Source organism: Suncus etruscus, chromosome 13, assembly GCF_024139225.1.
Source record: "Suncus etruscus isolate mSunEtr1 chromosome 13, mSunEtr1.pri.cur, whole genome shotgun sequence".
Classification (NCBI taxonomy): Eukaryota; Metazoa; Chordata; class Mammalia; order Eulipotyphla; family Soricidae; genus Suncus; species Suncus etruscus.
Window position 1 is genome coordinate 65,844,002 of NC_064860.1, and position 26,825 is coordinate 65,870,826.

The 26,825-nt window shown below is 34.2% G+C and overlaps 1 protein-coding gene across 1 annotated transcript in view; it reads right to left on the minus strand.

Annotated features, from left to right (window-relative positions):
• Positions 1 to 4,106: 4,106 nt before the first annotated feature.
• The window catches only part of ROBO1 (roundabout guidance receptor 1), a 945,902-nt gene continuing 923,183 nt past the window's right edge, over positions 4,107 to 26,825 (minus strand). Inside the window, 5 exon segments of the mRNA XM_049785492.1 lie at positions 4,107 to 5,838; positions 7,536 to 7,729; positions 11,035 to 11,343; positions 18,737 to 18,889; positions 23,587 to 23,990. Of these exon segments, the coding sequence (XP_049641449.1) occupies positions 5,824 to 5,838; positions 7,536 to 7,729; positions 11,035 to 11,343; positions 18,737 to 18,889; positions 23,587 to 23,990 (1,075 nt within the window). The 3' untranslated portion in view covers positions 4,107 to 5,823.

Consider the following 26,825-nt stretch of genomic DNA (forward strand, 5'->3'; position numbering starts at 1 on the left):
AAAGGTGGCTGGATCTTGTGCTCATTCACATTCAGGCATGTAGGGTTTGGGAAGTCTGAGAGAAAAGTGCCATGCACTGCACTTTGAACACTGGAATGGCAGCAGCAGATACTGTAAAACATATTCACTGTGCACTTAATATTTCACAGGCATCAGTTCATTTAATCCCAACAACATTGTATAGTAGGTGTTACTAATATTGTAATTTTATGATTCAGGCACTGATTAAAGTAGCAATTAGCACTTTTCTTACGGTTACTCAATAACTGGAGAAATCAATATTACTGGCAGATGGTCTGGATCCAAAACCAAGACTTATTTCTTCAAAAGTGCAAAAGTAGCCATCAATTCCTCCCCTAAGCCATACTGAGCCCAATTATGGTGAACATTTAGAAGACGAAGGGCCATCTCCTGAGACTAGAAGGAAGAATCCCTTGGCCCAAGTTTCCAGAATACCAGAATGGCATAAAAGTGAAAATATTCTATATCTTGTTCTCTACATCTATAATACCTCAAAGAACTTAAAAGTATCAAGAGAGAGTCAGTAGAAAATAAGGTAAGTATATAAGGTAGTATTTTAAAGGAGAGAAGAGCTAGATGCATGTAACAATGGAGACTACTGGAAGCCAACAATGGAGAGAAGACTGCTAAACATCAGAATGTCACAAGCCTATACTACTCAAATTTCTTTCCCTACCCTATACATTGAGACAGTCCCTGGAATTGATATGCTGCAATGAAGAAAGGGGAAGGCAGAAAATTTGTAGACTCTACTTTTAAAATGACTGAGAATGTTTAGGTTCTAAACTGAAACTAAAACATTTTCTATCTTTTCTATTATGAGAGGTTGGTTTAATAAATTTATTTTTGTATATTTTTATTAAGCCACGATGATCTACAAAAGTGTTATTCACAGTTGAGAGTCATCATGTAATATTCCAGCATGTACCCTAGCACCAGTGTCAACTTTTATTTTTTTGACTTCCACAGGCTATCTCCTTGAAAAAAAAAACATAATGGTCACATTGACCTTTTCTATTAATTATTGATTTTTATATTATTGCAGTCTGCTCTAATCTTTATTTTCTTTTCCTTATAACCAATTTGTGATTTATTTGTGCATTTTCTAGTTTTTTCAAGCTGTGAAGAGAGGTGGTTTGAACTTTTTCATCTTTCCTGTTTGTGGTTTTTCATTTATTATTTTATTATTGCTGTTCGTGGATTATCTAAATTGCTCCAATTTCCCATTAGAATTGCTTTAAAATTATGAAGTCACTGATTTACAAAATTATTCAAAGTTGAATTTTAGACATACAATGTTCCATTACTGATCCTACCACCAATGTTCCTAATTTTCCTCCCATGCCTTCCCTTCTAAGCCTGCTATCCTGACAGTCACTTTGTAAAGTTTAGTTGTAAAGTCTGGATCTCATGATTTCAGTGTTATTGAATATGTGGTTTGGATATTTAACTTTATAATTCATGAACACCACTGATGTACCTGAATTCCTTGATCCTTGCTCCCAGTTGCTTCTCATCTAACTCTTCTCCCTGTTGCAAACACTTTATTTCTTTCCTTGTCCTCTCTATATTCTGAAAACAAGGTAATCTATGAATCTTCCCTTTAAGCCATTTCATTCTTTTATTCAGTTACTAGAGATACAACATATAGATAGCAATGTGTTTATCTTTCTTCTGACTTCATTTAATACAGTATCTTTCAGTTCCATCCATGTTATAGTGAATTGCATCTATGTAGTATTCCATTGTGTATATATACCACATATTCATGATTCACTCATGTTTTTGCACATCTAGCTTGATTCCAACTTTTAGCTATTGTATTGAGCACTGCAATGAAAAATGGTGTGCATATATCCTTTTGGATGAATGTTTTTCCTATCCTCAGATGAAATACCCACATTTGGAATTGTTGGGTAATATGGCAACTCTATTCTGAATTTTTGGAAACTGTTGGACATGATAATATCTATACCAGAAGTGTATAAGAACTCCTTTTTCACTACATACCCACCAACACAGACTATTTCCAGTATTTTTGATATATGCCACTGTGTAAATTGAACTTACTGTTATTCTGATTTGGATTTACCTAATAAATCATTATTAGCATTTTTATATACCTGTTGATCTTCCTCAGAAAAATAATGGGGGTTTTTAGACTTTTTTTGGTAGATCTTTGCGAGTACTTTATATAAACCGGGACATCAACTTTATGTTTTGAGTGAAAATATTTTATCCCACTCACCTGTTTTTTAGTTTTAGCCTGTCTTTCTTTTTTCATACAGAAAATTTTTATTTTGATCTAATCCCATTTGTTTAGCTTTGATTCTGTAGCCTTTGTCAATGACATAGTATAATGGAAGACTCCCTTGATGTTTAGTTCTTGGAACATTTTGCCTATATTTTCTCAGTGCACTTTATAGATTCAGGTCTGATCTCAGGGTCTTTGATTTACTTTGAGTTGACTTTCATATATGGTGTAAGACATGGGTCCAGCCATAATTTCTTAGATCTGATTATCCAATTCTCCCAATACCATTTGTTGAAGAGGTTGTCTCTATTTCATTTCATGCTCTTAGCTCCTTTGTCAAAATTAGTTGACAGTATGTACGGGGATTTGTCCTTAAATATTATATTCTCTTCCAGTAAGGTAGAAGAGCAGACCAAATTTTATTTGACATCAAATCCAGTTGAAACCTCAGGTGATGTGATTAGATAGTTGAGTTCTGAACTATGCACTGAAAAATCCATATCACCACCCATTAAGAGGCCCTCAGGAATTCAAAAGCAAGGAAACAAACAAAAACACCAAGAATTTATTCCACAATTGGGGTTTTCACAGTGAATTTTACTTACCAGGAATGGAACCCCCCATCCTTGTACCAAAATTATTACTTGACTTTTTTTTTTTACTCTTTGCAAGTTTTTAGGAACAAACTATGTGTGAAAAGTGGAAATAGCATGTATGCAATGAATTTCAATACATAAATATAACAGCATTTTGTATATGGAGTTTACAGAATACATATCATTCACATTAACTCACTAAATCGTATCATTCACATCAACTCACTAAATCATGACAATAGCTCCATGAGGTAGGTATTTTTGAATTTACAGGTAAGGTACCTGAGACTTAGAGGTTAAGTAGCATGTCCAAGGAAACATAGCCCATGACAAAGCTGGGACTCAAGCCCAGGTTTGTACATATATATATATATATATACACAAGCATAATTTGTATATATATATATCCCATATTTGAAATAGAGACATATATATGTATATATACACTTATATATATATACACATATATATGAAGTCAACTGAAGAGGGAAAGAGAAAAATTAGGCCACTAAACATGTCTGATTAGTTTCCCTGAAATAGCTTGAATCTGACTTCTTGACCTGTGGAATTCATTCTAAGTATATGCTGGTGATTTATTTCTGTAAAATTAAATTTCAAATTATATATACTTTCCTCCTAAATTTCCTAGATCTATCTCATAATTTGCACAGAACAGCAAAATATGTGTTATAGCAAAAAAAAAAAAAAATCATTACATTCTATAGCTTTTGGCACTTCCCAAAAATGATCATTTCATCCATCCGAAGTTGAATATTTGAATATTTTGACTGTAATGTCATGAACAATAACATGCAGACTGGTATATGGTAGGTTTTGAATTGTTAAAAATTTCACATAAAATTATATCAAGAAAACAGATTCCTATTGATAGAATACAAGTGGTCCAAATTTTACATATCAGTTTTATCATAGCTGAGTCTTAATGATTTCAGAAGTACTAACTAAAATCCAGGTACACATATATGAACATTTTAATATATAATAATTATTCTCTGAAATTATTAACAATGAGTTTTCGTTTCATCTTAAATATTTAATTTCAGTGGAATAAAATGAGAATTTTTCTTTACAAGAAGAAAATTGGTTAAAAAGTGAATTTTCACTCATCTGATAATATAGTGGTGAAATGTTAAGACAGCACGACTTTGTGATTAAATGGAATAAATTTGATCACACAATGAAAATAAAGGAAATCAACACAAGAAAGAATGATGTATTTGAGAACATTTTTAATAAATAATGCGACAAAATTACTTTTCTGATTATTGGATTTTCAGTATGCAAAATTATGGCTAAAAATAAGAGGCTTCTTACATGAACATAATGAAAACATTAATCACATGGATTGTTCCCTTAGAACTGCACACTCTTTCTATGCAACTTTCAAATTATCTAAGTAAACACATTTCGTTTTTGGTGGACACCAACTTTTCCTTTTCTTCTTCTTCTTTTTTTTTTTTTTTTTTTGTGTGTGTGTGGTTCAGTTTTGGTTGGCTTTTTTTTCCAGGGGGGACAGGTCTGAGACCTGTGTATGAGTAAATGTACATATCCTTTTATTCAAGTAGCACCAATTATAAAGTCAGTGAAATTTCTGCAACAAAAAACGATCATAAAAATCGACAGTCAGAGGGCATCATATGGCAATTTAAAGCAAGTAATGCCTCTATTTGAGCATCTAAGGAAACCTTGTAAGTTTCAACCATGGCCATAACAAACTTAAATCTTTTTTTCTTTAAGTCCAAGAAAAGTAAGAACCACTAGTTTTGTGGCCCACAAAAAGTATGCACGTTACTTCACCACCTGTCATCATTCAAATATTCCAAATACAAACATAGAGCATTAACAAAAAACAGGTTAAAAACGCTTCTCAACATTTTTTTCAATAAGACAAAAAAGGTTAATAGTTACAATGGTTTACAAATAAAGTTTAGTGATTGTGCTTTTAAAACCAAAAAAAAAAAAAAAAGATTAAAAACAGTGCATTACAAAAACAAAAATCAAAACTTCCTTAAGTGGCACTTCTGAAAGTTGAACTGACACTACCAGAAGAAATTTAGGCCAGTTAAGATAGGGATGTCCTTATTCACTTGGTCATTAAAAACATCCATTTGTTTGTAATATGCATTTATAATTGCTTTTTTTGATTGAAAAATAGAACAATGTTTTTTGCTAGGTTTATTTCTGACAATGACTAGACAACCAGAGATCCAACTGGCTTACGCCTACTTATCCAAAGTACATTTCCAATAAGAATATATTTCAATGATTGAAATGAAAACAATATAAAGTACCACCAGGGGTTGCAAAGAGCATATATTTACAATATCTGTACCCCATTCAAATTGATTGTGGTTGTTTCTGCATTTGCTATGGTGTTTTTTTTCTCCCCTCCTTTTCTCCCAGCAGAGGGTGGCATAAAAGCCTGACTTTAAAATCATGTTAAAATGAGTATGTTTTATTTTGCTTAAGCAGTTAGTTCTAGAAAGATTATATCTTGAGAGCCCTTGGCATGAGGTTTAATAAACAACTTGGTGTTCTTTGATCAAAATTTTGCTGTAAATTGGCTTGGAATATAAGCAGTGCAATACCATATATCAGGGGGACAATGCAAAATAACTCTTTTAAAAACTTTTCTCCTGCTGGCTGATGACTTGAAGCAAGGACTCAGATACTTCTCTTGCTGGAAATAAGGTTTAGGGATGGTGTATTCCAACAGCGAGGGGAATAGGGAGGTTCTTCATGGGGAAAGGGATCAAACAACAACAAGAAAACCAATAAATTTTAAAAACGATATTCCAATAAGAGGAATAAAAACGACAATTTGTACACTCTGATTGCACTGAACATCTTATCTGGCGTCATGTGTCATCAGACATGAGGCATCTCGAATGATGCTTTTCACATTAGATCTCACGAGCCTCTCTGTTGTCTTCAGCTTTCAGTTTCCTGTAAGAGAGAGTCACCGGTCAAGGCTGGACATAAATCTTACAATATGGTCTCCTATTAATATTTATTTCTATGCTTTGATCCTTACAGCTTGTTTCTTTTTCATTTACCAATATACACAGGAAAGTGTCTATGGCCTTTCAAGTCATTTTTCAATTTCAGTTGATCTTGAAAAACATATTAAGTCATTCTCTTCTAACAAGTACCAGTACTCATGCTTTGCATTAAACTGCAATATTGGAAGGAAGGATCATTAGTAAGCTGAATGCTTCACCTCCTATACACCCAACATAGCATTAGAGTTTAACTTTTATTGGCTTTGTTTTTGCTTGCTTTGGAGCCACATAAAGCAATGCTTAGGGGTTACCCTTGGCTCTTTACTCAGTAATTATACCTGACAGTACTTGGGGGCATGCTGGGGATCGAAGCTGTGTTGGCTATGTACTAGGCTAATGCCCCACACCAGCTATACTGTTGCTCTGTCCCTGGGAGTTATCTTTAATGACTGGCCATGTCTCAAAATGTTCTCTCTAAAAACAGACTTGAAAAAAAGAAAAAGAAGTTTCTGTGACAGCATTTTCAAGAGTAATAATCATCTTATTCCAAGTCTCAAAATCAAAATACACTGGGCATTAAACATTAAAAAAAAACCAAAATTAAAAATAACATTTCATAATTATAAAAATAATTGCTTAAAATTCATTTAGCTATCTACTTAAAATCAAACAAAAAAAGGGAAAAGTGCTCAACATGTTTTTATAGAACATACCTAATATAAAAATTTTAAAATAGGGGCCAGTAAGGTGGTGCTAGAGGTAAGGTGTCTGCCTTGCAAGCGCTAGCCAAGGAAGGACCGCGGTTGGATCCCCTGGTGTCCCATATGGTCCCCCCAAGCCAGGGGCAATTTCTGAGCACTTAGCCAGCAGTAACCCCTGAGCATCAAATGGCTGTGGCCGAAAAAACAAAAAAAAATTTTTTAAATAGGCTACACATCTTTTAATAAATAAATCACTGCCAACACTAGCTTCTATCACTGTAGATTCTAGTTAAGTAATATATTTTAGACTGAAGAAGTTTTGACCTCCATCTGGGACAAGGACGATCCAGTTTCTGTTTTCAGAAGACAATTCAGAAGACAGTTGGCTAAACTTTTTGTAACTTTTATTTCACTGGATTATTTTATAACCTGTCAAAACAAAAGACCACAGTGATCTAGGCTTATGCTCAGTCACTTATTACTAGAGCTAGGAACTATATGGGGTGCTCAGATTCATAATGCACTCAAAGAAAGTGTTCCACATGTCTGTACCTCCTTCTTCCAAAAAGAGAACCTCCACTGCTGTCATTTTTATCATGAGTTCCAATGGGGTCTGCCCCAGGGATGGTAATCTGAGAGACAGTTTGCTTTTAGTCATATAAAAAATAGGCTAATGAGTTTTTATTTCTTAACAGGTCTTTCAGATACAGATTTTCCCTGATTATTTTTAGAAAATTATAGAACTCACGTTTAAAAAGAAATTGTTATTAACATTCAAAATTTGAAATTGACTTTAAGAAAATCTTGAAGTTCTGAAAATATTAGGCATTTTTCTAGTATCAGATATTTATCTGATATCACTAAGAGTAGCATGCTGAAAAGCGGGTAATTTAGAGGCCAACCATTTTTAGACTGGGAAATTTGAGGAAAATTCAGTTACCTCTAATTCTTCATTATTATCTTCTCTTTCATATCCTCCAAGAACTTGCATTTCTGAAATATTTCTTCTACCCATATTTGCTTGTTCTCTTTGTCTGCTTCCTGATCCTCTGGATGACATTGAACTTGAAGAACTAGGATCTCTGGGATTATTTGATGTTGGAAAAGTAGGTCTACAGTAAGGTAGAATGTCCTCTGTGTAATGAAATAAATGCATATAAACATCATTGCATACTTCCATTATTTACACATCAATCATCTTTTTAACTGTAAATGAAGAAACTTAGCACTTTCCAGGAATATGTAAGGCAGGAAAATAGAGATAATTAACAATGCAGCACTATCATTTAAAAATAAAAATAACTGTAATTTTCCCTCATAGTAGTAGTGATTGGAAAGAGATTGGAATTTAAAACAATTCTACACATAATTTCTTGTCCACTTGAAACTCATTTGTAGCAAGCTGACTATTTATGTTGGTTATTTTACACTTTAATTCCCCCCACCTCTTTTTTTAAGTGACAAGGACCAGAGCAATAGTATAATGGGTATGGCACTGGCCTTGCACATGGCTGATCTGGGGTTCAACCCCAAATATATCATATGGTCCCCTGAACACTACCAGGAATAATACCTGAGACCAGAGCCAAGAGTAAGTCCTGAGCACAGCCAGGTGTACTCCCCGCAATGAAACAGATGAAAGTGATGATAGTATCTATAATGAGCTTCTAGCATTGAGGTTAATGAAGATTTAATAAAAAAAAATATCTATTTAAGCAATGAATGATTATAAGAAGGCATGGACAGAGATAAATCCAATTCTACTTGAATTACCAAAACAGAGCACTGAAAATGAGCCAGATTTATTTGCCAGGCACCAGGCTGTCAACTTCTACTTCGATATAAAATGTACATTGTGGAACACTAAATCTCAGAGCCTGCCATGGTTGCTATTTTCAAAAGCCAAGTGACTTCAATTAACTGTCATTTCAGAAGATATGTCACCACACTTTTAAATTTGGTACTGCTTCTATATGGGTTCTCCAACTCTACCAAATGGTTCCTGTATTGTCTACTGTGCCTCAGCATATAAAATTTGAAGCTCTCTAATAGAGTGATATGAGACAAGTTTATCCCAGTAAGCCAGTCCCTAGTTAATGACACTAGTCCTATATATAACTATATATATATATAACTATATATAACTATATATATATATATAACTATATATATATATCACTGCTCCTCAATTTTTGCACAGACATTCTGCACCTCCATTAGCCATCTACTAGCTGGTGTAGTAGTTTATTCTTTATAAGACTCCTCACTATCTAGTCTATTCACAACTTTTAATTCTTCTCTATGCTTCTGATTTGTATATCAAAACATGTCCAGTTTGATATTAAGTAGTCATAGTTTCACTAGATTGATCAATAGCTTTACTTTTTCCATGATGATAAATCATTAATTCACATTCTAACTCCTGAACTAGGACTTTATATATAAATAGTTCAGTTGGCAATCACTTTAGCATGTAGATTTTATCACACCCAAATTTCTAATATTTCTTCCCCATGCATTTCCTAATAGAATTAACAATATCACTACTTTCAGGTACTCAATTATGTGAGAAAATTGAATGCATGTGATACCCCACCCTGCCTCCCAGAAACGTTTCCATTGTCTTGAGCATTCTCTTTTCGACATATTCAAATGTACAACAGGTAAGTAGAATTTTAACTCTAAAACATTTCTGAAATTCTCTACTCATTGATCACTGCTTTCACAGATATGCCTGGAAGTTGTCCATAGTTTCTAAGAGTTTTCTACCTACTGAGTCATTCTCTATACTAACTCTCTAATTGGATACTATAAACTATGATTTAGATCTGTTTGATTAATTCAATATAATAATATTCAATTTATTACAAATGTACCTCAAAGCTAAACAATTTCCAGGCTGACTTTATCAGTCAGAAGAATCTGTCTATGCACTTTTCTCTGAGCCATTATAAACCCTATTCTCTCTCTTTCAATATGTGTGTGTGTGTGTGTGTGTGTGTGTGTGTGTGTGTGTAATCTAATAGTTCTTTAATTGTGTAGATGTACGATGTACCAAAATTTCTTTTGCCACTCCTCAATTAGGAACTTGGGTTGTTTCCAAGTTCTGGGTATTGTAAATAGACTTGCACATTTTTGTTTGTTTTTTTATTTTTTTGGGCCATACCCCATGACACTCATCCTGCTCCTAACAGGCTTGGGGACCATATGGGATGCTGGAGATTGAACCTGGGTCTGTCCTGTGTTGGCTGCATGGAAGAGAAATGCTCTACCACTGTGCTATCACTCCAGTCCCAACTTGCACATTTTTAGTCACTTTCTAGCCTTCTACTACCTGGCTTCTTTTTTGACTAGAAACTAAAACCAGTTATTTCCAAAACCACCCACACACAATTTCGCAATATGTATTGCAAAATATTTTGTCATCCACCCCATATTTCTCCTTCTTGCATTCAAACTTTCACTTCATTCTTAATAAATAAAGGTATTTATTCTTCTTTTAATTTACCCCCACTCCAATCTTTCTAGAATTCTATTTTCTCTAACTTAGAAATATTGATTATGTTTTTTTAAAACTCCCAGATGGTCACATCTCAGTTTCTGCTGTACAATGTCACACCTCTCACATTAAAATAGTCTTTTCTGACTAACCAGGTGCTGGAACTTTCTCACATATTCTTATGAAAGCCTATGACATCCAAAGCTTCTTAATTCCTTCCATATATACTGACATCATTGTAGATGACAACCAGTTTTTTTTTTTAAAGAGAAATTACACAACAGAACTAAGCATAAAGCTACAAATTTGGGTTTTATTTTCCTCCCTTAGGATGAACTGCTAATATATCACTCTGTTAATTTAACCTCGTCAACTCAAACAATTTCCACTTCTGTGTGACTGGCTTCTAAAATTCACTCTATATTCATGATATTTCTCCTGGTATTTAAACTGAGCTTTCTAAATTCTAATTAATTTTATTTACAACTATGTTCTTCTCAAGACTTTAAACACATTCAAAACTAAATAATCTTTAAAGGCATATATCACTCCTTTCTTAAAATTAATTAGTATTCTTTTGAGACTCCTACTGCCTCTATTATAATTTCCTTAATCTGGTAAAATGCCCAGAATATTTATTTTCACCTGAAAAAATTCAATTTGCCTGTCGCTCCTAAGTATTAATTTGCTTTCTATTTGTTACACATTTAACCTGTTGAAAGTATGCTTTATTAAAAATACAACTCAAGTGGACTTCTCCTAGGAAGTCTGGAATATGAGAATTAACTCTATTAAAGTAGTTTGTGTAGGAATATGCCTATTTCCTCAATCAGAAGGAAAATTCCTAAATTTTATCACTTTTTTTATGGCCTTGGAGAAACACACAGTATAACTTATAAACAATGTTTAATGTTTTTATTTGCCACCCGAATATCACTACCTTGAACAATATGAGTCTTTGCTGGTGGAAGATCTCGCTTTACTGCCTTGTTTCCTCGTCCTTTTCCATCATTCTGCAGTTCCTGTGCTTCTCTGGAATCAGTTGGATTGGTTCGCATCTCAGCGACTTGTCTTCCATCCAAGACTTCTCTCCCCTTGTAACTGCCTCCTTTTCTATCTGATGATCTGTCTGTTCGTGCTTCTATAGAAGGGAGTTTTGGCACCATTACAGGTCGTACTTCCAGCTGTGCTTTGGATTGGACAGTGGGTGACTTAATTGCAGGAGGTGGTACTGGAGGAGGTGGAAGGTCTACAAAAAAATAATTTAAATACTGTAAAGTTTGCCAAGCATAACATTATCAAATATTAGGTTTATCATCAAACTCATTTATTTGTGAATACTAAATTCTTGATTAATTGGGATCATTAAAAAATCAAAGAAATGGTCTATAATATTAATATATTCATTATGTAGATCAGAAATATTGAGACACAGAACTGGTATATAGAGATGGTTTTGTCTTGGGATAGCAATATAGTTATATGAGCTGTAACTTTCCTCCTCTTACCAGGGCAGGCCTTCTTAATTGATTTCTTCATAATATCACTAGTTCTAAGAGTATACTCCTTCTCTTTCAGGCAAACACTTCAAATTAATTGAGTTGGCTTTTGAGTTGAGACCTGTTTGTCATTATATTTCTAACCTAAATCCCTAGTCATTTATTTCATAGATTTCAAAACTCAAACACAAAGACCTTAACTTACACTTTAATCTCTAAGTGAAAATAAATAAAAACTACTAAAATCTGAAATTCAAATTCAGTGTTCTTCACACTATTTCATTCTACTGTATAGTTTTAATCTACGTTCATTGATGAATCATTCTACTTATAAAATGATCCAAGGATCCCTATGTAATCAGACAATTTAAACATATGACAATTTCATATATTATAGGTATCATTAAATATTAATGTATTTTGAAATATACTATAAATGTTTTATAGGCAACTTTGCATATCTATAACTCTTACAGATATATTAAAAGCACCTAAACATAAAAGCAGACATAAAATTTGATGCACAGAAAATATTTAGGTGGTGGTGTCATTTACGATGTTTCCTATGAACACTCAGAGGAAAGAATCATGTATTTTAATAACTGATAAATCCATAGAATAATAACATTATTAGATTATAGTGTATGTTGTCCTGATTCTAATATGGAAGATAAACAGGAAGGGCTTAGTTATATATTATGAAGATATTATGTTACTATCTTGGAAAGTAATAAGGGAAGACTTGTACTTGTGTCTATTCAGAAGTATTATAAAATCTTTGAAGAGGTCAACTTAGTACCTAGCAAATAAAAAAATAGCATTGTTGACTTGTTATGTAGAAAATGATTTAACTGAGATGAAACTGACATGAAATTATGTAAGTTTCTTTACACATACAAATACATTTAAATATAGCAATATGGTTACCACCATGAAGTTAGTGTATACTCCCAAGTTATAACATAATTATTGTTTCTTTTTTGTGTTGAGAATGTTTAATTTGGGCTCTTTGCAACTTTGAATTATATAACACGTTATTGTCAACAATAAAGACAATATTGTAAAAATTAAAAAAAATCTTTGAAGAGGGATTATAAAGAAAAATCAATTTGGGGCTGAAGTGATAGCATTGTGGGGAGGGTGTTTGTCTTGCATGTGTCCGACCTATGTTAGATCCCCAGACTCCCCGATGGTCCCTGAGCTGCCAGGAGTGATTTCTGAACACAGAACCAGGAGTCACCTGAGAACAGCCGGGTTTGGGCCCCAAACAAACAAAATCAAAAAATCTGTATTATTTAATGAACTAATGATCATTAGATACAGAAACAGAAAAGAGAGAAAAGTATTCAAAGTTACTTTTAGGGTCTTGGCCATAATTAAGGAAGCATATGAAAGAAACACTGAACTAATGAAGAGATAAGGAAGAGATGGTAAATAAAGAGTTTTAAAGAAGTAGAAAAGAAGAACTCAAAGTATTTATATAGAAATGTCAATCCATTGGTTTAAACAAAACCCAAATTTCAAATGATCCAACCAGAACTACAGTACTTTGTGTATTATCAGCAAATTACACTTTTCTCTTCATGACTTAAGAAATGGGAATGTTTTAACATTTGAAAAATAGTGACTATTAGACTAAATCAACTGAAGTCAACTAAAACTAATGAAGCCATATTTTTATTTTGTTTTTGTCAAAATCCAGTTACCCCTGGTTTGATGTCACATTCATACGCAAAACAAGTATTCTACTCAGTAGAAAGTGTAAATTTACCATTTCTCAAGTCATGACAAAAAATCTCAATATAACAGCAAATCAAAATTTCCTTAGTAGCATGTGGTTTAACTTAGTCTATCTCATTCTTACATTTTTAAACAAAGAACAAAATGTTATGCAATAAAAATGCTCACTTTTTCTTTTAGAAATTATTTTCTATTGGCATGAAGTACTTTAGCTAACAAGGACATTAGATTACTGTGAACTGAGAGTAAAAACTTCAAGAAACTGGGGCCGGAGAGATGGCATGGAGGTGGGGGCGTTTGATTTGCATGCAGAGGGACTGTGGTTCGAATCCTGGCATCCCATGTGGTTCCCTGAGCCTGCAAGAGGTGATTTCTGAGCATAGAACCAGGAGTGGCCCCTGAACGCTGCTGGGTGTGAACATAACCCGCCCCCCAAACAAACCAAAAAAAAAAAGTTAAGAAATCACTGACTACAAGAGGTTCTATTTAGATCTTAATCATTATAAGTGGTCAAACTTTTAACTCAGCTTTTTTGTTGTTGTTTGTTTGTTGCTCTTTGGGAGGTCTCCCAAGAAATTTCTAGAAAATCTGAGGACCTGTCCAATGATTCTCAGTCACTGGGACTAAGATTCATTGTGAGGGGGTATACATATATGGAAATGCATGGGCCCTGTAGTAACAGGGTTTTATGCAATCCTATGCTCAGGATCTTTCAGGGCCCAATTGGAAGCAATTCAGGGTCCTTCAGGGCAGCAGCATCTGGTGATTCTCAAGTGAGGGTATTATATGATACCAGGGATTAATTGAGAACAAGTGGCATGAAAAGCATGTGTACATTAATTCCTATATGATGTTACTGGTCCCTACCATTCATTCTGATTTGCTTTCATGGCTCATCATATTCTAGTCTTATATAAATAACACCAACACTTTATCTAAAGATGGTGGACAAAGCACCATTAGTTGTTTTAATTTCACCCATTCTACAAAACCCAAAGCATTTAGGTCGTACAAAATAGCTTTATACTTCTCTCCCTTCACTTGTTGAAATGATTTCAAGGAAACAATACTTTTAAAACCTGCCATAGGAGAGTACACTGGATATTTGCTTATTAAAAATAATTAAAAAATTGGAAGTAAGCAGAATTTGAAGAGAAACCCTACTGACTGGCTTATTGATCTAAAGCCAAATGCTATCAAGTTCAAAATGCTTGGGAAAAACTAAACAAAGCATAGCTGGAAGCAGAGAGAGGAAGGGATAACTTCAGTTTCATTTTTTGTATTATAGGTTTATTCTGAACTTAAATCAAATTTCAAAAACTATCAGCAAGATGCTACTATCATCAAATCAGAAAATGACTGGGTCTATCACATGTCAAAACTGATGATTATTACTACAACAAGATCATTCAAAGTCTTGGATATATATGACTCTGGAGACAAAATCTATCAGATGCCCTATATAGGTGTTATCTATGTCACAGTAAGAAATCAGTAAAATGTCCAAAAGTAATTTTAGAAGTTCTAACTTCCTGTATATAACGGCCACTGTATTTAATTGAGAGAGAAAATTATGGACAGATTTTTATTTAATATATAAACCTATCACCAAATAAATTCTGTTTTAGGCAATAATAAATAACTGCAAGTACATCTAGCGATTATGAGAGCATAACAATTTTATATTTCCATAGTAATAAATAGCACTTTCAATTAAAATATAACATTGATAGCTTAAATTAGATTTACAAAAGGGATCATGAACTGGTATCAATATATGTATAGAGACGTGTTTCATATAATCATATGAGTAACATTGTTGACACAAGAATTCTCAAATGCCAGTATCATGCATATATAGTAATAAGAGCATGTAGGCAATTCTTCCAGCATTAACTTACTAAGGATATCTAGTGCTCTGTTTACTTAACTGCTTAAAGTACCAAGACCTTGTAATTAATGACAAATCAAGTCAAAATAACATCATTCCCAAGAAGGTGGTGAATGTATAATTTATGAAAAGCAGGGGTGGGGAAATAATGAAGATCTAGTTTTTAAATCAAGTATGTAAATGTGCTGAAAGGGTTGAAAAGAGGAGGTGGAAAAGAATCTATTAGAAAGTCCTAGAAATGCACTTATGCTTGGCTGTAACTAGATAAAACTGGCTGATACATATTCATAAAATTTAGTCCTGCCCTTGATATGGGTTAAACTTGTCAGAAGCACATCTGAAGGAGTTAAGAGTTGTTAGTAGTGAATATGGCATTCCATTTAGCAGTGAGTTTTTATGAGGCTTGGTATCTACCAGCAGAGCAGTGTCTGGTCACAGAACCAAGCTAAGCACTGAACTGTGTCCTCTCACTTAGACCCCATCCAAATACTATTGCCTTTGAAATGAGAGTATTTGGAGACGGGGGAGAAGGGGTGTGTTTAAATAAGCAATCAAGTTAAAATGAGATTCTTTGGGATCCTAACACAATCTTACTGATGCCCTTCAAGGTCAAGATTAGTATTCATACATACACATTGAAAACTATATATGAAGACATTGATTTTGTAATTCTACCTTCCTGAGCTGTGAGGAGACATATGTTTCTATAGTTAAAAAAACTACCATCTTTTTCATGATAGCTCTCAAACTAATGCAAGCCAGGACTGACAAGGACCATTACAAATTACTCTTATCAGCTCAGCTGTAGCTTCTCTGTAAAATTCATTCACACATTTATTTATTTGTTTGTTTGTGTGTTTGGGCCACAGCTGGTGGTGCTCAGGGGACCGTGCAGTGCCAGGCTTCAAACTGAGAGCTCCCAGATGCAAAGCATGAACTACAATACACTGAACTAACTCCCCAGTCCACTATATCTTTTAATAAAGAGTTGACAAATATTCTGCGGGTAAAAATTGAAAGTTGAACAAATTTACAAAGAAGCTTTATGCTCAAGACTGACAGATCAAATTCTAAAAATAGTTCACATAAGATATCTATTCATAATAATCAGATTCCTGCATCAGAGATTAAATATTTGAATCAGAAACAAAAATTTAAAAACATTTCATGGTCATAATATATTTCTTTTTTTTTTTTTTTTTTTTTTGTGGTTTTTGGGTCACACCCGGCAGTGCTCAGAGATTATTCCTGGCTCCAGGCTCAGAAATTGTTCCTGGCAGGCACGGGGGACCATATGGGATTCGAACCGATGACCTCCTGCATGAAAGGCAAACGCCTTACCTCCATGCTATCTCTCCGGCCCCCATAATATATTTCTTATTTTGACAACTGGCAACTGTTTATATTCTTTTGCCATCCCCACTCTTCCTTACAACAAATAGTATATATTTTCCATCTCTTAAGTTTTTCTGCAAATAACCTGTAAATATGTTTCCTCAAATTCAATTAGTAACTAAAGAAAATCATTTTTGTTTTCTATGTCAAGAACATTTCTGTCAAGAGGATGTACACTTCTTTCATTTGGTATAGTAAGATGAATCTACATTTACATTAGTTAATCATTATATATTGTGGAACAAATATAAGATAATGGTGTTGTTAATTTTTTTTTAGCAAGATAGAGTGCTTTCAGAATTTAACTCAAGATGTGTTAGCATAAGAAACATAACTAAAGGACAGATGGCTATCAAAATGCTGAAAGGAAGTTTAGGCTAAATTTTTAAAAATAGTCTGTCATCTCTATTTTGTCTATTTTGGGGCCTTAGATAAAATAAGCAAAGATTTCTAAATGATGGCACATAGTTTTGCATGAGCACCTTCATGAAATTAAATATACTCATATTTATTCAATATGTGGAAACAAGAATTGCAGAGTATACAGCAAGAAGTATAGTCTATAATTTTTAAGCATATATAACTATCAAAATTATTGTAAATTAATTATTTTTATTGTGATGCTTGACCATTAACTTGGTAAGTTTGCAATGCCAAAGTCTCCTTCAAACAGGTATAATAAATGTAAAGAGGTACACAAAGCTTTGGTCCAGGTTTTTCTCCCTGTTGCATTCAACGTAGATGTGTTTACATCAAGGTTTGATGTTTGACTAGTTTTTTTCAGTTAGGAACACTCTCTTCTAGATAATAAAAACTGATAGAACAGCTATAAAACTTGTAAAATGCCATTACCCGAGTCCCATAAATGTAAAACCACCGATAGACTTTGCGGATTTACACCTCCTGTTTGTCCCTTCACGGAGGCAAACATGCACAAAGCCATTGCAATAACCCTTCAAAATCAGATAATATTCTGACAGCTCAGTTTCTCTGACAAAAGAGGCCTGGGCAAAAGCCAGGAGGCCCAGGTGCACTGTGTCATGCCAGTATTTAATGTAGTCTAATATCAGATAGATGCGAGTGAGAGAAAATATTCTGAATAAAGTACAGATAATAGCATGGACAGCCACTCATTGCAAAATTACTTTGTGCTCATCATGCTGTGAGTTTTGTATTAAATTTTTCTGTCAAGTGGCAGAAATCAACGGCAGAAGTGCTGCAGAAACCCCTCCTTGTAACCTTGGATAAGGATCTATAATATTAAGCTTTCATATGATAATGGCAAATGATGCCCTTTTTGAAAAATTGCTGACTGGTAATGAAAGTCCTAATCAGATTGTGGTTGGAGAGGACCAGGAGGTGGGGACCATGGCCATGAGATCCTTCTTCCCCCACCCATGTAGGAAATTTAGCAAACTTGACAAGATGGGCGAGCCACAGAGAATTTATTTTACATGAATTCCCAACAAAGCCCTTGGGTTGTTTTATAAAATGAGAAGGTGGTGGTTTAATAAATGCCGGGCCACCTGAGGCACTTTCATTAAAGACTTTCTCTAGACAATATCACAATGTTTGCATTTCCTCCAGTGCTCTCTTGGGAGTACAAGTGTTACCACTTCAGAGAGAGCCAGCATTGTATGTGAAGGCATGAAGGAAGCAGATTCTATTTGGTGTACAAAATAGCTGCCTGCAGCACTAATATAGTTAGAGTTAATATTTAAATATGATTCTTGTCTTTTATTTTCAGGAAAACTTTTGCAGAGGTAGAAAAGGAGTGAAAGAAAGTAAATTTGTCAGTAAATCCAATGAAGGTTGATCCTAGACATTACAACAACTACAGGATGTCTATTTGTTTGAAAACATACAATCACCTTTTATATAATGTTTAAAAGAAATATTATTTTTGTTTCTTAAATACCAGCTTATTATAAACTGGGAGGGCTAAGTCTTCTTGTTAGGATAATTTAAGTTTATTAGTCCTACCAGTAAGACAAAGCTTACTGTCAATGAATTTTTTAATGTAGAGTCTAATGTCAGTAGAGACATTTTCTAGTCCTAGATAACCAGAGTAAACAGGCAAAATGCAGAGACATTTTCAGTCATTCCAATGGACTTACCATCTGTGTAAGCTTCTCTGCGCAGATGTCCTGGCTGGTGTTTCGGTTTCTTGGTGGGTCTGGCCTTCTGCATCATGGCAGCACTCATGTTGCTGTCAGTAGAAACAGGACTTGTGGGTCGAGGGCACTGAGATGCATGAAAATGTCGGCGACCTAAGGGGAGGTGAAGCAAAGCCAAAAACATCAATGAATTTTAATTATCAAGCAATAATGAAACACTGAAAAAGAACCATTCCTTACAAAGCAACAACAAAAGAATAAGCTTAAGTAAATGATTACAATAAATTCTAAAATTTTTGTTACTCTGCTTGAGTGAGCTATCTACTAGAGAAAAAAAAAATCCTCAAAGCAAACTCAAGCATTATTTATCTCTCTGTTTGTTTGTGTCAGCAGGCAGGTTGGTTTTTGGTCACACCCTGACTCTCATGTACTTAGGGGTCACTCCTGGAGGCTTTAGAGGCCACATGATGCTAGAATTGAACCCTCATCTATTGAAAACAAAGCATGCACTCAGGCCACTCTTTCTGATTCTTCATTTTCACATGGCACTTCATTCCGCTAAAATTCAAGCACCTGTTTGTGAAAGAATAATCTTTCTAATAATTTTTGCAATCAGTTATAACTAAAAAATATTGTTAAACATGCTAGTCTTATATAATATATCCTGTGTCTACTTTTCTCAGATGGAGTAGTCTCAGTCTATTTCTCAAGAAATTCATGTTGTAGGGCTATAAAGAAAGTATGGTAGGTAGGGTGCTTGCTTTCCAAGCAACCTGACCTAGGTTCAATACCTGGTACCTAATTTGGTCCCTGGAAGTCTGTCAGGACTGATCCCTGAGCACCGCTGGATTTAGGCCCCCCAAAAAACAAATAAACTTATATTTTGGTGCTGGGAGAATAGTAAAGCAAGAGACTGAGTTCAAAAGCTGGTACCTCATAGACCCCATCTGCCAAAAGCATATCCAAGTACAACCCTTGAGCCCTCCCCTCAAGGAATCCCTTTAGGGCGCCCCATGCATCATGGTATTTCAGGGCCCAATAAGCATGTTACTGCTGTACCAGTTGGCTGAGAATCAACAGAGTAACCTGGACTTCCTGCTTGGGAGCTGAAGTAATTCATATTCTGTGAATGATCCATACTAATTCGAGTTAAAAATCTTATTTTAATTAAAATATTTTTATGTTTTTGAAGGCAAATGATTCAGGTGAGTATTTTATAATTCATTTTAATCATAATAATACCTAAATTTCCCCCAACGTAAGGAATTCTCTCTTATGCTATACTAAAATGAATTTAGATCACATACTTAAACCTTTTAATATTTCTTTTGATAATGGTAGGGATGGTTATGGGCTATTTGATTTTAAAGGAACAATATTTAAAGTTGCCATTAGTCATCAAATTGACATTTTAGAGCTCTTACAACTTCTAGTTGTATTAGAGAATTATTGTTACAGTGGTAGATATTATCTAGCCCATAATACAATGGAGCTCTAATTGCATTAATCATGATCTTCATTACTTGGGTTATTTAGAAGTGTTATACATATAGCTGAAAATACATATTGGGACATATATACATATATGACATGTAGGTCCTCTATGTCCTATTAAATACATAGATCTTTTACATGAAAATTTTCAACATTACTTATATATATTTCATTGATTTTAACAGGAACTAGAAACTTTAAACAGGGAGCCTGAGCTGAAAAGACAGTAGAGTAAGTAGGACACTTAATTTACATGCAGTAGATGTGGGTTTGATCCCTAGCACAGCATATGGTCACACGAGTCCCACCAGGACTGATTCCTGAACACAGTACCAGGAGTCAGTTCTGAGTTCAGTTGAGTACAATCTCCAAACAAAACAAAGTTATTTGCAAAGAAAGTTCAAGGCCAGAGGCAAGTTCAACCCTTGTTCTAAGTATATTTTCAAACTCCATAGTTTGGAATCCTAGATGAGAAGAAAACCAAAGAAACTAAACCAGAAAACTCTAAACACATCGACACATGTTTTCTGACTGTAAATAGACAAAAGCACACATTTAAAAATGTTAACTGAAGCATATTAAATAAGACATGAATGCATCAAAGAGAGATGCAATGTAATGGGATTATTCATTCATATTAACTTTGTTATATGATAAGTAAGGCTCTTTCTTGAAAAGAACATTTTTAATAGGCAAAGTCCATGCATGTTGAATTAATTACAATTATGAGCCAAACGAAAGCCAGAAGTACCACTAAATAACAATACAATAAAATATTAAACCAAACTCTCTTTAGCTGTGGAGACTATTACAATTAAAGTTACATATCCATGAAATGAGAGAATTAGGTCTGAGATGGAATCCATTATTCTCTCTATTGTGCAAGACCATCTACTGTACATGGATTCTGAGGCATAAGGTTATTTACAGAATGTTCAACATTATTTTTATATTTTGTTGATTTAATAAACTGAAATACACCCTAATGAAATTTGAAAGCAGTTGTTAGAGATGCTTAATTTCACTTATATAATTATATATATGCACTATATATATTTAACAGGCCAGTAAAATATAAAAGAAAAAGCTATAATCTGATACTATTTACTAAGAAGGATATTTAGGTTTCTATATTTAATTGGAATCAACTATTAATGGGGAAAAGTGAAAATCAGGTTGAATTCCATAAGAAAAAGTCCTATCTAAAGTAAACACACATTTCAAAACAATAGGTTTAAACACATTAAACATTTTATTCTGCAGCCCATTCTTGATGATATAAATAATTTTATAATTTTAGTTAAATATTTTTCTAATAGCTTTTTATATAAATAAAAATAGCAAATAGTACAATATCCAAAGCTAACTTGCAAAACTACTGGGACAGTTACTAAAGTGAGAAAAATAAAATAAAAATAGCAATAATTAATTTTCCTTATTATAATTTGTTTTCCTAAAATACATCTCTTGCTGAACTGTACTCTTTAATACTTCTATTTGTGTTTCTTGGTTACAAAAAACATAAACAGCATTTATGTGAAATATATATATTTTATACATATATAGAAATGAAAATATATAGCAACTAGATTTAAGTTACTTTTTTTCATTTTGCCTTTTATTTATTTACTTATTTGGGGGCCACAGTGCTATAGTCAAGGTTCACTCCCAGTAGTGCTAGGGGGAACATATGGAGGGTCACAGGCTGAACTTAATTGGGACAGGTACAAGGTAAGTGTCCTACCGACAGTACTATCTCTCCAGTTCCACTATTTACCTTTAAATATAATTGCTTCTAAAATATCATTGCATTTAACATAGATGTTTCAATGTGTATCATTATAAATAATATGTGCATGCGATATTAGTATCACCATTAAAAGTCCAAAGGATTTGACAGCATACATTTTACTTTCTAAACAGGGTTGAAAGTAGAAAATAAATTAAATTTGGTTAAAATGTAATAGATATATGTTAAGTAAAACCAGGTAATTGGCAATGAAAAATAGAAGTTGATATTTTTTTCTTTACTTTTTTTTTTGTTTTTGGACCACACGTGGTGACACTCAGGAGTTACCCTAGCTCTGTGCTCAGAAATCAGTCCTGGCTTGGGGGACATATGGGTTGCTGGGGATCAAACTGAGGTCTATCCTGAACCAGCTGCGTGAAAGGCAAACTCCCTACTGCGGTGTTATCGCTTCGGCCCCAGAAGTTGAAAAACTAAAAAGAAAATTGGTCCTGTGAATCATTAGATAATAAATGTGTTCTATAATTTGAAACATTTACACTTAAGAATATATGCATATTATAAATCTTTATGTTTTCCTACTAAATAAATGCATATTCTATCTGAAAGGCAAGAGGAGGATTCATTTTAAGAAGAGGAAGGGGGACTAGGAAAAATGTTCCTTTCCTAATGTCCCCTACAATTGAATTTCTTTTTCTCCTAGACAAATTCTAACTAAATGAGATAAGAGAACTACTAAAGTATACTTTGGTTAATTTTTTTCACCTCTATTTCGGCTATACTGGATGTGCTCAGGGCTTACTGCTAGCTTTTCACTCAGAAATAACTCCTGGCAGTGCTCAGGGAACCCTATCTGATCTGGAAGAATGCAACCCAGGTAGGACTTATGCAAGGCAAGCAGAAGCATCTGCTGTCCTATGTCTCTGGCCACATCTTTTTTTTATCTTAGAAAAAGCAAACACTTATAAAACAGAAATCATTAACTATATATAGCTGAATAAATTGAATATTTATTTGCTAGGACTCTATGTGCACATGCATGCCACATTTATTTTTGGTAATTTTTCATTCAAATGTTATGTACTATATGTAAAACATTACATAAACTTGTGCATCGTCATTATCATCTTCACACTACTTGACTATCCTATTTCAAAATGAGTATATTACAGATAGTATCAATTATCCAAAATTTATTAAAATTAGAATGCTTAAAAAACCATTTTCAAGTAAGAAACTCGTGGCAATTCACTGGACTTTGATTTCCTTAAGAGATGGCACAAATATCTGAACAGAAAATGTCTGAATTGGGGCCAGAGCAGAGGCGCAAGAAGTAGGGCGTCTGCCTTGCATGTGCTAACCTAGGATGGACAGTGGTTCGATCCCCTGGCATTCCATATGGTCCCCCAAGCCAGGAGCGATTTCAGAGCACATAGCCAGGAGTAACCCCTGAGCGTTATTGGGTGTTGTCCCAAAACAAAACAAAGAAAAACAAACAAGCAAAAACTAAAAAAGAAAATGTCTGAATTGCAATTTACATATAAAACTCATAGGAATCAAGAAAGGTGTCAGTGGCTTGTTTCCCAGCCCGTTAGATCCTACTACTTACCAGCCTCCTGCATCTGACGTCGAGCCACTTTCAGACCAGCATACTCTGCAGCTGCTGCCACTGCCTGGGCAAAATCAGCATCCGTGAAAAAGGAGCCATCAGAAGAACTAACACTGGAGCGCCCGCTGGAAATGTTGTCCTCCTCAGAGGCTGAGCCCCAGCCATTGATCATGGACCCAGTGACTGAGCTCTCGAGGTCCCCAACACTGGAGGCAGGGGTCTGCTCCAGCCCCCGTAACAACAGCCTTCTGGTCTGCATCTTGGCCACTTCCATGTCGGCCTCGTCTTCCTCTTCTTCTGGTGCATCTGTATCCATATCTGAGACCAGGGGCCCTGAAATGTAGCCATAGGTGTGCGGTGGGGAAACAGGCCTTGGCGGTGGAGGGGGACTCACAGGCTGCCGTCTGCAGGAAGACAAACAGGCATGGCTCAGCTTATTATTTAAGACTCACAGGAAACAAAAATAAACAAACAAACAAACAAACAAAAAGATGATACCAGGAACAACCAGTCATATGAACATTGAATAGAAATAAAAAATGATCAGACTTAAGCACCCCACCCAAAGTCAACGATACCAGAATTGATACCCAATCTACAACAAGCTATACTCAAAGGAGACCTGTTACACAAGCAGTCCAAGGAGCAAAGGGGGAGGCATAGGGTGTATGCTGTGAACAGGGGTAGAGGGGGGACAACTCTGGTGGTGGGAATGGCCCTGATTCATTGTCACTCTCTACCTTAAGTATTACTGTGAAAGACTTGTAATTCGCTTTGATCACAATAAAAATTATTTAAAAAAAAAGAAAAAGACTCAGAGAGAGAAAGAAATCAAGGAATTCACAAGCATGCCATTTTGATCTTTGCTTCCATACAGCACACTGTTTTTCAGAGGGAAAAATAAAATGACTGAGTAAAAGTTTTATTTTATCAGAAGTTGTAAGACATTTATCCCCATACTTGGGGCACCTTTAACCATCTGAGACTACACATTGATTTAAGTTTAACAGAAGTCTTCTTGTGTTTTATCATTTGGATTAAGTTCAGGTAAAACAAACCTATTTTGACTTGAGGCTTTTTACGAGGAAGCACCATATTTTGGATGAGATAGCATTTGTTCAAAGATAAAAAGCTTTGTTTTTTGTTACATCTGGTGGTATTCAGAGCATACTCCTGGCTCTGCACTAAGAAATCACTTTTAGCTGGCTCAGGGGATTATATTAGGTAGAGGGAATCAGTCACATGTAAGGCACACAACTCTACCCACTATTCTATATCTTCCGCCCCAAATGTTGTGCATTTTTATTCCAATGATTTGAGTTACTTCAATGAACATGTTTAACTAACAAGGTTGGAAAGAATTACATTACGGTTAAGATAATGTAATTAACTCATGAGCATCTGTTTAGAGCTAACTATATTTCACAATGTCAACTTACTCAATTCTTACCACTTTCCAAGTATTTTCTTTATTATTATGTTACATGTGAAGAATGATACTGATTGAAATTCAGAATTAAATTAAATGTGGGATAAAAGTCACATTTTATTTTTCAGGCCACAAACTTTGCTTCTAGGAATAATATTCACTCATATATATATATGCATATATATATGTGTGTGTAAATGTAGCATAAACGCAAAGATGTAAAGAACATATTGACACAAATATATACATATGTAATCATATTTGCATAGTTATTTAATTTAAAGTTTTTTTTTTAATTCTGGGTGGTTTCTAATACATCTGTGGTTGTACCACTTAAAGAAACAGAAGAATGTGCCAAATCTGAAGTTATTTAAGAGATTAAAACGGATAATTGTTTCAATCTGGATATGTTATATACATTGAAGGAAAAACCTTTGTTTAATTTGGAATTCAATGAAATACCACACTTAAAAGTCAATTTAGTCTTTGTCAACATGTATATCCAAGCATCCAAAAATCAAAAAAAGGAACTTCCTTTTTTTAGAGTGAAAAAAAAAAATAAGACCTTCTAGCATAAGAACAACTATTTTGGTGATCATGGAAGGGTTATAGTATAGCTGCCTTAGTATGAAAGGATGCCAGCATTGTTGTAATTGGATAAATCACATTCTGTAGAGCAAAAACAACTTCATGTTAAACATGGGATAGCTTTTAACTACTACCACCCTGTGCAAATGCTGAGGCCAGACAGAGAATTTATTCAAACCATCTGTAAATAAGGCAAGTCCAGGAAATGTGTGATAAACATTTATAGTTTGAAATATGTAATATATTCTATTTGATAAAAAAAAAGCTATTCAAGATGCTGCATTCAAGAGGGACTTACCACAACTGAACTACTTCAACCCCTAGATTTTTGCCCTTGAGGAGTTTCAATGTCATGTGAAATAATGTACAGTGTATGGTCATAAATCACAACACTCTGGTCTCCTGCAAAAATAATTCCTTAGTAAATATGTTCAAGGGAAGAAAGGAATGATGCTATTAATTTATGAAAGCAGGTATTTATATAGTTTACCACTTATCATTCACCAGACAAAGTCAAAGAGATGATGCACATTTTTAAGATATTTTTTTATAAAATTGCTGTATCTTCAATATAGTGTGCATGCTCACAAAGTACTTTTCCTGTCTTATTTACAATTTTTCCATATTAATAAAAGGTGTATAAACTTATTATTTAATTACATGATAATTACTTTTACTTTTCAAGGTTTTTTTTTAGTTTTTATTAAATAGCAACTGGGATAAAAATCAGCACTGATATATTTTAAAATATATATCTATGTTCTATTGTACTGCCTTCATAGTTATTGTTTGATGAAAAAGAAGTAATTCCTATAATGTTGATTACTTACTTTTAGACAAAGAAAAATAAAAAATCTGAGGTCAGAGAGATAATACAGCAGATGGGGTTTTCGCCTTCAATGGTGGACCTACAGCACATATCATCTGCAGCACATATGGTGCCCTGAGTCTGCCAGGAGTGATCCTTGAATATAGAACCAGATGCAAGCCCTAGTACCAATAGGAATGGCCCGAAAGTCAAAAGAAAAATAAAATAAAACATCCTTTTTGGTCACTAAAATGAAGGTTTAATACCCATAATACTGAAAGTGTATCTCACTAAATAAATATAACAGGGTTTATAAGTTTAGCCATTACTTTTTATTGGGGGTTGGGGGGAGGCTTCATACAATGATGCTCAAGGGCTATTCCTGGTTCTACACTCAGGAATTACTCCTGTCAG